The 12,425-nt window shown below is 34.3% G+C and overlaps 1 protein-coding gene across 9 annotated transcripts in view; it reads right to left on the minus strand.

Moving 5' to 3' along the window:
• Positions 1–12,425, minus strand: part of KMO (kynurenine 3-monooxygenase) — a 67,497-nt gene that overhangs the window by 33,473 nt on the left and 21,599 nt on the right. For 4 of the 9 annotated variants that reach the window (XM_074222908.1, XM_074222907.1, XM_074222906.1 and 1 more), the window contains 4 exons: positions 10,089–10,158; positions 7,446–7,535; positions 1,632–1,680; positions 866–953 (listed from right to left, as the gene is read on the minus strand). In XM_074222908.1, the coding sequence (XP_074079009.1) occupies positions 866–953; positions 1,632–1,680; positions 7,446–7,535; positions 10,089–10,145 (284 nt within the window). In that variant the 5' untranslated portion in view covers positions 10,146–10,158. The other 5 variants (XM_074222905.1, XM_074222911.1, XM_074222913.1 and 2 more) reach the window with 5 other exon arrangements.

Genomic DNA, 12,425 nt, shown 5'->3' on the forward strand with positions numbered 1-12,425 from the left:
ATGAAGGGACAAAAAGGAGAAATATAAAGAAGAAAGATTGGGTCATATTTGTTAACTGACTAACTATGAGGAGAGAGGACAGAGTAAAGGATGAGACTACACATAAAGGATAGGATGAGGAAAAAAATTGAACCAGGGAAGAAAAGATACAGAATTGCTCAAGAAGGAAGAAAAACCAAACTGTCTAATAAAGAAAGTGTTGGATTTGGAAAAAAGAAAATCTGAGTTCAGATTCAGGCTTCGGCACTTAGTTAATTGGTTACTCAATTTCACTTAGCTCCAGTTTCCTCATTGTAAAATACAGACAATACCACTTATGGTACCTACTTACTATATTTGTTTGTTGTCAAGGTTAAATGAAGTTATATGTGTAAAGCACTTCAGTATTGTTGTTGTTTCTGTTGTCAGAGTCCAAAATTTTCATGGCAGAGGCAATTAATATTTTAAGAAAGATTGGGTGATCACTATGGAAAGATCAAGGAAGATGATGGATGGAGAAAAAGATTGCCGAATGTGTCCAATCTCCTTACATATTTTTCCCAATTGCTATTTTTAAAAAGTTAGTTCCTATCTCAGAGGATCTCAAGTGCATGCTAAATCAATTATATATTTCAGATTGTGTAAACATGACATTGAACATTAAGACAGAGACTGAAAACTTCATCTGATTCAAAGGTACATCCAAAGTCTCTATGATTCCTCTAAGTTCTAAAATTTCACCTCAAAAAAAGGAAACACATTTTCAAAGAACATTTCCCAAAATAATTATTTACACCTTTTAAAAATTATTAATCAAAGAATAATTCTCCACCTCCCAATCCTTTCTTTCTAGTCTCTTTGAGGACTGATGCCTGTGATTAATTACCCAAGGAGAGTGATTATGCCTTCTTCAGGTTTACAATTCAACAACTTGTGGCCAAAGTGCACCTTTGCAGTGGGGTATTTTTCAACAGCTGGAGAACAAACAGAAAAACAACACATGGAGATGTAATTTAGAATCTCTTTTATACTGAATTCAAGAGAATTTGAAGTTCCATTTATGGTTTAATCTGGTACAATGATTTATTGACAACATTCAAATTAATTGATTTAACATTGTTCCTATTTGACATCATTTCCCAGTATCATTCTTGCATTACAACTTTAAATAAGTATAAACTAGTCTTCTTTCTGATTATTTCCATATTAAAATTTTTTTTAATCTAATCCCATTTAGATCTCATATACTAAAATAACCAGAACACTAGGAAATTAAGATCAGCTAGATCATGTTACTAAGTCATTTGTGAGTCAATGGTAACTACTCAAATACTAATATGTCCATCTATCTGTTTGAACAGCTCTATTGCTAGGAAGGCTTTAAATTCAAGGTAATATAACTTGATCTTTTAGATATTCTTTGATTTGGGTAATCAGCATATAGTAGAAAATTAATTCACCAAGCATTTATCCAGCACTATGTACCAGATAGACAATGTGATAAGTGCTGTAGTTACAAAGAATCAGGCAACCAGACAGACACCAAAGAAAACATTAAGTTTGCTCCATTAATTCCAAGCATCATAGTAGCACAACAATGTAAAAAAGGTGAATAAAGTTAGAGTTTAGTTAAATAAAGATGTTAGACTTACCAGTCAGTAGGTCCTTATTTAGATGTTCTCTACTTATAGAAAGAATATACTGGGAAAAAAAATGGAATTCAAAAACTTCATTTAGGCAAAATGCACAAATATATACCTGAACTATAGGATAATTTTTCTACTACATAGGTAGTTCAATAATCAATAAGCATAGAATCATTTCTTTTTCAAATATCAACCGAATTTATTGTTTTTATTATTATCTTATTTGTGATTTTTATTAAGATTTATGATTGAAAAAATCAAACCCTTTTCTTTTAAATTTTAGCAGTGTTTCCACAAAAATGGGGGCTATAAGAAGATCATAAAATTAGTGCTGGTTCACTTAGTGCCTGGTGTCTTTCCTTGCACAAAGTAGATCTAATCAATAAATGTTTACTGCACTCAACCAAATCAGATCCTCCTATTCAGTTGCTTTGGAAATCTGTCAAATTCCCACATACCCCCTATGCAATTCTACTTGGGGAGCAGGTCTGGAACTGTGATTGCACTGGTATAAGGAACTACCAGATAATGAGATTCCCTCTACTCATTCCAAACATACCATTATTATTCAAAAACAACTTTGGAACTCCTCTTTGTCATTGACTCCACTTCCAGCAACAGAGATAACAAGGTAAGAAAATTAGTACTATTTTTCTTTTATACTCATGCTTGTTTGTAGTCAAAAATGGTAAAGTCCAATTTGATCACTAACCCAATCAAACCAGATTCATCTTGGAATGCCTTTTGCCTATTTCCAAAAGTGGCATCTGTCTTCAAAGGCCAAAAATTTGCCAGCATTAAATATAACACAAGAACTTCTCAATGGGACAACATTCACACACACACACAAATACACACTTTAAAAGCAAAAAGTCACATTAGTTTATTGTTATACTTCAAATAGAATAGGTCATATGTATGTTACACCTAGAATATGTTAATTTTAAAAATATTAGGTGAAAATTGGATAATAGGAAGAAAGAATATTTTAGAAGTGATTAACTTGAGACAAGGGCTAAGAAAATTTCTGACCACCCTCCTACCCCCAACACAGACATATTTTGTAGCACTGATACAAAACAAATAGAACAGGTAGAATTCAGAATTAAAGGAATTGTAAAAAAAAAAAAAAGAACAACTACAATCCTGTCCTCCCAACCCCTTCTTCATCTGCCTGACAAAAAAAAGATACCTGCAATTCTATGATTAGAGAATAATTCATTTAGATTGAGATATATTTAGTGCAAGGTACCATCTTTAAAATAGTTAACCTTTTCATTTTTACTTTGAACTGATCTTGTTTATTATTATGTCATAGAATTAGAGCTAGAATTCATTCTAGAGATCATCTTAATCTAACTACCTCACTTTACAAAATATTAAGCCCTGGAGAGATTACAAGGCTTTCTTAAAGATTAGATTCATGTCTCCAATACTCCTTTCCCTTTCCATCCTCACTCCTTTGAAACAGCTAGCTGAGAGCTAAGATCCCAAGGGAGTCATAATTTTCATGTGGGAGGAGTATAAGACACCCCTCATGTGAATAGGGATATACTGGTTAGGGAATGAAGTGGGGCATCCAGGAGAGTTGGGGAGCAAAATGAGAGCACTGAGCATTTTGAGTAATAACAGGGCATAGAAAGTGAATGTGGGGAGATGTGGTTTTCTACACAGACATTTACACAGGTCATTGACCAACTCACTGGAGAGATTACACTAGACTGGAAGGACAGAATCAGAAATTTCAACAAAAATGATTACACTAAGTACATAATATGTCAAATTAAGAGGAATCTGACACCTTTTAAAAGATACCAATATAACTAATCAGTAAGTCCATGAAATATCATAAAGCAAAAATCTGAATTAACAACTTAGTCTGCAAATAGCTTGGTCCCGCTGCACTGGGAATAAAATAAAAAAGAAATTTCTTATCACCTTGCTAAAATTCATAAAATCAAGGCAATTTTTATTGCCCTGCATTGTACGTAGATTTTTGCTATGCTAATTGTTTATCTTTGTAATATAACAGAACCCAGAAATGTTATTTTAGTCAATCAGACAGAATTTTAATGAATGGAAAGAATTTAAATATTTCTTCCTGTTCAGAGAACATACAGATGATTTTTACATCCAGCTGGGTACCTTCTCATATTCATTAATCATAAGTTTTTCAGGAATCCCAACAGATTATATTGATCATTCCCCCACCTTTTATATATAACTAAAAGTAAAAGAAGTTGGTTCATTCTTTCCTTACTAAAATTAACCAAAGATAAAATAAAATTCTTCAAGTTTCATTTCCTTAATGCTAATATAAAATAATGGTGGTACCATGAATAAAAAGTAACAATAGATTAATCTGAAGATTTTTTTTAATCATCCAAGAGAAAATATCTACTATGGGATCACTTCAAGAGTCAAAGTTTAACTCTGGCTTTCAAGTTATTTATATTGGAGCAACTTCTAAACATAGTGCAAGATTCAGAAAGGAACAATGGAAAAAAATGGTAAGATTTCAAGCAATTCTAGATTGAATAATGAAACAAAATTAACAATCCTGCCTAGAGCCCCCATTTCAGCTAATTTAGATAATTTAAAAATACCCATATTGAGGGGAGGATTCTTTTTTTAATCTGAAACCCACTTTCTGCACTTAGCAGTTACTTCCTCTAATTCTGCCCTGCAAGCCACCCTCCACCCTCTCCACATATACCTAAATATATTCCTTTAAGTACTTTTCTCATTGCAGTATGAAATATGTACTTTCCTCTCTCAAGTTGACTCCTACCCTGTATTAAAGACCTAGAACTCAGTATTAAAGGATCATAGATTTAGAGCAAGATGGGACTTTTGAGGCTAAGCCCTCTGTAGAGCCTTCCCTGGCAGCTTCAGCTTTCTTATTTTCCTTAATATAGTAATCCTCATTGGGACTTCCTAATTGAAAGTTTTATTATATTTGAGTCCATTTTCAAATCATTTCATATGTGGAAATCATATAACTCCACAGAATATGATAGTGAGTTCCCTAAAGACAAAGATATTTTATCTTTCTAATAAACATCCAATTAGTCCAATATTAGAAATCATTGATTAAAATATAGTATCTGAAACCTAGACTAGTTGATCTTCCTCTCTCCATATCCTATTACTTTGAAGGTGTCAATATGATGCCAAAATGAATATTGAATTCTATAGAGGAAAAACATACAATTGAATAATAGAGAATTTGGGGGGAGGGAATCATATTAAATATCTGAATTTGTTTCATTTTTATGGGGGGATTTCATTATCACATGTAACCAAAGATATTGCTTCCTTGAGGGTACAGCTGTTGACTAAAATAAGGAAAAATAAGAGAACTCTGTCTAACAAAGTCAGAACCAGAGGGAAAGCAGGGTGGTCCAACTTTTGCTGTTGTCCTTAGAAAAATAAAAAAGAACTTAGCTGTTCAGGAAAATCAAGATGATGACTGGGATTTCTAATTTTCTGAAAGATATTTTACATACCTTCTTTCCCAAAGAAGCAAATTCATAAAGTGTTATTAGATAAGGAAACCCTTCTGTTGAGCTCAATATGCTACTGCATTAAAATTAAGAAGTAAAAGAAGAAAACCAAATGAAAGTCAAGCAAAAAAGGGAGAAATATAAATCAGAAATCTGATTTTTCTTTTTAAATACTATATAGTAACATCCAGATGTTGTTTTCTCTTTTAGAAACTGTAGCAGACAAGAGGGAAATGGTTCTTCTCCATTTCTCAAAGTTGAAATGCAAATCAATTCTAACCAATTTATTTTTGAAGGAACATGAAAAAAAACTAGCTCACTAGAAGTGCTTTTGCTCATCAGCATTGAATGTGTAAGGTGCTTCTTACCTTTTCTACTTTTCTCTACAAAACATATTTATGCCAAAGTACTAAAGTATTTAAAGAAATTGATTTAAAACTTGCAGGATGGCACAGAATTATTCAGGTTTCTTTTTCCTAATTTTTAACCCACTGAAGAGATATCATGACTTAAAAAGACAGCCTTGCCTTCCTCTTGCTCTAGAAGAGAAGTGTCCTGAGAGGTGAGAAATAAAGATGTGTGCAGACAATGAAATGAGCTGGAACACTTTCTACTTGAGTATTTTGGAGAGAGTATGGAGTGGTCATGAAATCAGATAGGATGATGGGGTTTTGATACACCTGGAACTCATCCACCGCCACCACTGCTAACTGCTCAGCACAACCTGGAGAGTGGCCCGAGACTGGGGCCAGCCATTTCTGGATGTCACTGTCAAGTTCAATCATTGCTGTTGAATTTGCTTTCCATTTAGGACTGACACCAGAGAGTGATTTACTAGCGCTTGTTTTCCTACCCTTTTCCTACAACATGTTAATTCCAAACCTTATCAGTTCTTTATAGCTTGGTTACATGTCTGTTCAATTAATGTTGAAAGCAAGCATTAGATAAAGGAGAAGTCAACCACAACAATATCCAATTTATACATGTTTCTTAGTGGGTCTCAGATGTGAGGGAAGGAGAGAGGGAGGGAGAGACAGAGACAGAGAGACAGAGAGACAGACAGAAACAGAGACAGAGAGAAACAGAGAGCAAGCTCGAGAACTAGGAAATGCATTTTCTGATGTTAGAGATTGCAGGGATCTTCCCATCTGGGATTCAAAGAAATTCCCTCCTCCAAATGCAGCTGAGAGGACTGAATAGAAAGTTACACTTAGATTGGAGGAGGAAAAGGGTAATGGTTTCAAAATATTGGTGATGCCCACATTCCAAAGGGGAATTCCAGACAGAAAGGGAGTGAGAATCTTAGCCCAGAAAAATGTATTTACCTTATACAAATAGCACTCAATAGAGATATTAATGTATATAACTAACTATAAGCATACATATGGATATATGTACATATAAGTATGTCTATATTATGCAAGGCAGATAAACTAATGTAAGTGATTTTTAAATAAGTTTGGAATAACAAAACGGATATGGTAAAATGAATTGTGTCTCCTTCAAAATGACTGTTTTGAACTTATTACAAAGGTGTTGCTGTTTCCCAAATGAATTTTTAACTTCTCTTTTGGGATTATCTTTAAAAGATGATAATATATTATCCTGAGAGGTAGAAATCTTTTTTTCTTTTTGTGTGTAAATGATATTTGGAAATTGCTAAAATTCATTCAGAATGATATTTAAGGAATAAAGTGGATAATTCAATAGGGCTATGTCATTTGAAGTTAAAAAAAGGAAATATGTGGCTATAATTTGAGACTCCTTTGTGTGTGTGTGTGGGGGGTGTATGAAAGAGAAACAGATAAGACAGAAACAAAGAGTTAGATTTATTCTTTAAAGCAACTTCAAAAATATTTTGAACAATGACAACACTTTTGGAATAAGCATACATTATCCCAAAGTGAGTGCTTTGAAGAAAATCTTTTACTAAAATCATGGCTCTGACACTAGCTGTTTACCATGGGAAGGTTATTCAATCTTTCTGAGCCTCAGCCTTTCCATTTTTAAAGTGAGTATTATAATAACAGCCATGCAGTATTTACTTCATAAGTTTGTTATATGTATCAAATAAAGTAATACATATACATATACACATATATATATTTTACAATCCTTGAACTATTGTAATAAACTATTATTGTTAATTATCACTATTATTGTGATTATTATTATTATTATTGTGAACAACTATGGTTTTTCAGATAAGTGTCATATTTTGGGCAATACTAAAGTTAGAAGGATAAAAGTCAAAGTTAATAAGTTCTAGGTTTTATAACTCTCATGCAAGAAGGTATCTGAAGGGAAAACTTACTTGATTTTTTGTGCCATAAGGAATTGCAGATTTTTTTCCTGAAAGAGAATGAATCATTCTTGCTCTCATAGGAATTCCCTGGGATACAATCTATAAAATCAGAAATGACTAAATTATTCTTCAAATCATAAAATTTATCAAATAAACATTTCAAATCACAGTTTTCAAATCTCTTTCACAAAACTAATTTAAAGGATTGATTGATTTATAGCACAGTAGTGGTAACTTATTTAATGAATGGGTAGAAAACAGTCTTGCCTGAAGGAGCTTATATGAAAAGCAGGAACTATTTCAGAACCAGAAAGGGATTTTGATAGTTTGATAGCAAAACAGAAGCAATGAGGAAATCAAAAAGAGGACCAGAAAGAATGGAAAATTCAGGGGTAACCCAATAAAAGAAAGAAGCCACGGACCCCATAGGCAACTAAGAACAGAAGACTTGAACTGAGGTTACCAGTTGTATATATCTTCTCTCAGATCAAGAGAAGTTCCAAGAAAGGTCTACTCTTTCCCCAAACCTCCCTTCTTAATGCCTATTTATTAGCATACCCTGATGATTTTTTACCCAATGTTTTCTGGTATAAACAAACTAGGAATTAGCTAGAGAAAAATATAAATATAAATTAAGCCAGAGAGAATCTACCTTAATGTTATTTTTCTGACTAGGGTTTAGTTATTGTAATAGTGGTCGAAGGGAACCATGTGAGTCTAAGACCAATTATATTTCTCCTAGTCATAAAATTACCTCATTTTGATATCAAGATCTTATAATAGTAAGAGAGGGCAGTAAGTAAAACTGAAATCATCAAGTTCTATTACTTGGGGATATTTTAGAGAAGATTCCTTTTCTGTGCAAGTAAGACTAAATGGCTTCTGAGATCTCTTCCACCTCAGAGATTGTGCTACTCTATGCTTCTGTTGTGCTATTACTGAGAGGTCCTAGATATTGCTTCACAATGATAATTCATTGAGGTATACAGGTATTTTGAAATGCTAGGTCAATGAATGTGAGTTTGGTTAAGTTCTAAAAAGTAAAGAGGTTACTAAATATGGGTACAGCAATTGATTGTATGTTTGACTATGACGTCAACAAAACCTGTTTATTCACTCACTCATCACTGATAAAATGGTGACTTTTGTAAGGCAGAGTGCTAGGTACTATGGATACAAAGATAAAATTAAAGATACTCTCTGTCCTCAAGAAATTCACCTTCTACTGGGGCAATCAAAATGAACACATAATTTGAAGGAGGAAAGCATGAACAAGTAGGGGAACAAAAGAAAAACTTGTCTTTGGAGTTGGCACCTCAGCTGAGCTGACAGGAAGCTAGAGATCCTAAAAGGCAAAGAAGAGATTTCTGGATTAGTCAAAGGCGTAGGTGCAGGAAGGAGGTCAGTTTGACTGGGCTTCAGAGTGCAGGAAATGGAGTAATGTGAAAAGTAGTTGTTTAAGTAGACTGGGAGCAGATGAATTCTTTTTGTGACAGTTACTTATGAAGACCACATATTGAGGCTAAGGGCTCCATCAGAAAAATGCAATTGTATATCAATCAAATCATAGTTCTTTAAGCTACTGAAGCAAGAAGTACTTGGCATCTAAGAGTGAGATACAGTTTTCTAAACCATTATGAAGATAGGATTCAGGGATATTGAAAGATAACCAATTGTTATATTCTACTTTTTACTTACTCCCAGGAACCATGGCAACTTCTACAGGACTTAGATGACATGCATCAAGAATTACAGCTGAAAAATTAATCATCCAGTGGCCATCCTGGTGATGAGCCAATTTAGTTAGGCTACCCATTGGACAATAGACATAATGTTCACCACTGGTCCTGTACTCAAAGTCTTTCCAGCTTTTTCCCAAGACATAACACACATAAAGTATCTTGTAGCTCTCAAAGTGCTATATACTAGGTTGTCTATTATTATTATTATTATTATTATTATTATTATTTATTATTATTAATTAGTCAGCGGAAGTCAGCAAATCTTATACTGTGTTGGCCTGGTGTAGGTATAAGAATGAATCCAGGGATCATTCCCACTCCAGGAGGAGGCAAAAGGGGAGGCCTTTGGTAGAGGATTATACTCTATTTGCCCCAGAATGACAAGAGAATAGAATACAACCAACCTGATCTTCTAGACCAACAGCTTTAAGAGCCTGACGTCCTCTATGAGAAAGGGCCAAATTAATACTTCTTCCACGGGCAAATCTGGCAACTCGAATATCTAAGATACAAGAAGCCAATTTCAGGTTATGTAAAAGTCTTTTTTTTTTTTAGGTTTTTGGCAAGGCAAATGGGGTTAAGTGGCTTGCCCAAGGCCACACAGCTAGGTAATTATTAAGTGTCTGAGACCGGATTTGAACCCAGGTACTCCTGATTCCAAGGCTGGAGCTTTATCCACTATGCCACCTAGCCGCCCCTGTATAAAAGTCTTTTGGAAAGCTTTAAAACTCACATCTAAATTTTTGAAAGCAATAATTTCTCTAAATAAGAAATTACTATGATAAATTTTGTGCAGACTTTTGGAATTTAAAAGTCCACCAAATAGTTTCTTTTTTCTTTCATTCAGGAAGTTTAAGAAAATAAGCAAGAACAAGAATCAAAACCACAGAGTCAAGGTTTTTTTGTTTACCTTCCCTGGCTTCATAGACATCAACTTGGAAACCTCTCTTGGCAAGGAAGCAAGCATTTAATGAACCCACCTAAAAATAAAGAGACATTTTTTCATATTCTATGGGTTTTTGACATGAAAAAGAATTTTACATCATAAAAATTAATCAGTCACATCAATTGGCTTTTAAAACCCTGTACAATCTGGACCTTTTTTCCCTTTGCCAGTTATCTCACATTTCACTCATCTGCATATAATGAAGAAAGTACTGATACTGGTTAGTCTTCTTTGTCTTTACATAAGGCATTCCATTTCCTGACTCAGTACCTTTTCCTTGGCTGACCCCCTATGTATGAGGTGCACTCCCTCTTCACCTTATCCTGCTTTTTTCAAGACTCATTCCAAACCCTCCTCATATATATATATATATACACACAGAGCTCGCACTGTATTTTTTCCTTTTTTTTTATATCCACAGAACTTAGTATAGTTAGTGTCTGCCAAATAGTGAAGACCAAATTGTCTGTTGGTTGAGTATCTGATCCATTTTGACAATCTTGTGACCTGTATTTATCACTGAAATTGCCTTATTCATCATCCATGAGACATAATAATTTACACATGGATCAGAGTTTAAGTTATTCTACCTTCTCAGAGCCATCTCATTCAGCTCCCTCAATTGACAACCTCAGTTTAACAGAAATACATTGGCAGAATTTTCTAATTATCATAACATTCATAATTAAACACTGTCACTATATAGCATGAGTTCCCTCAGAATTGGAGTTTAAAATATTCATAAGACATAGAAAAATGATCATTCAACAATTATTTATTGAGCTTTATATGTGAGGCATGGTGCTAGGTCCTACAAGCTACTGTTGTTTTGTCCTTAGTTGTGGAAGAGGACCATGACATCAGGAAGGTGACGCCACGACATGCTGCACAAATCACCAACCTCACTTTCTCCTCTGGAGCCTTCTGGGTCTAGTGGCAAGATATAGATCAGGAGGACTGGAAATGCACCTGGATGCACTAGGAGACCTGGTCTTTTTAAGCTAGGTCTTTAACAGATCTCAGTTTAAGGCAAATTCAGAGATTAAGGCTAGATGAGAAAGAGATGGGACAAAGAGGTAAAGAATAACCACTTTTACCTAGTCCAAAAACAAACTGGGAGGCCAATAGCTTCAGATTTCCTTCCCTCCCTCCCAGCCCTCCCTCCCTTCCTCTCTCTCCCTTCCTTCCTTCCTTCCTTCCTTCCTTCCTTCCTTCCTTCCTTCCTTCCTTCCTTCCTTCTTTCCTTTCTTTCCATTCTTTCCATTCTTTCCTTCCTTCTTTCCTTTCCTTCTTCCTTTTCTTCTCTTAGCTGCTGGTGCTTGACCCAAAGACCTGGGGTTTACAAGTCCCAAATCATTCTGGTTCTCATTAAGAAAAGGTAAGAAATATATCAAAAATTAGACTCATTTACGTAGTCCAAAACAAAAACAAACAAAAAACCAACAATCTAGGAGGGGAAGACTCTCAGGGCTTCTGGCTAAAACAGAACAACTGCTATTTACATTCACTTAGCCAATAAGGAACTGAAAAATGGCCAAATGGGGCTTGGTCTGGGTCTTACTGTTGGCTAATCAATGAGAGTTAGAGTAATGTGAGTTTAAGGCAAGCTCCTTAAGCAAACAATCTGATCAGCATCCCCATACATAGGGTATGATACCATAACCTATGGGTGCTCTGCCTCAAAGAGTGTAAGTTTTGATCCCTCTGCAAGGTATACAAAGACATTAAAGGCACACTCTTTTTCCTAAAGCTTCTGACTGTATAGTAGGGATTTTGCTAGATCTGTATCCATATACTGATATTTAGTGATATTTAAGCTAATGATGTCAAATTCAAATAGACATGGGTCACATATTGAATTGGTAAACTATATACTAACATTATGTTCTGTATTGTTATCTTTTTTAATATTTCCAAATTACAAAATATATATGTATATACACACAGAGGCACATATATATGTGTATATGTATTATTATCTTCCCCCAATTATTTATAAAAGCAATTATAACATTTCTCTTGGGCATTTTTTAAGTTTTGAGTTTAAAATTCTATGTCTCCCTTCTTCCTTTCCCCCTTCTTCAGTCTGTATTCAAAGAACATGAGTTTATTTCCTCTGGAGGTAAATAGCATTTGTCAGCATGGGATTGTTTTGGATAATTGTATTGCTAAGAATAGCTATGTTGTTCACAATTCTTTATTATACAATATTGCTGTTACTGTGTGTAAAATGTTCTCCTAGTTCTGCTCACTTCACTGAATCAGTTCATGTAAGTCTTTACAGGTTTTTTTTTAAAATCA

Source organism: Macrotis lagotis, chromosome 2 (assembly GCF_037893015.1).
Source record: "Macrotis lagotis isolate mMagLag1 chromosome 2, bilby.v1.9.chrom.fasta, whole genome shotgun sequence".
Taxonomy (NCBI): domain Eukaryota; kingdom Metazoa; phylum Chordata; class Mammalia; order Peramelemorphia; family Peramelidae; genus Macrotis; species Macrotis lagotis.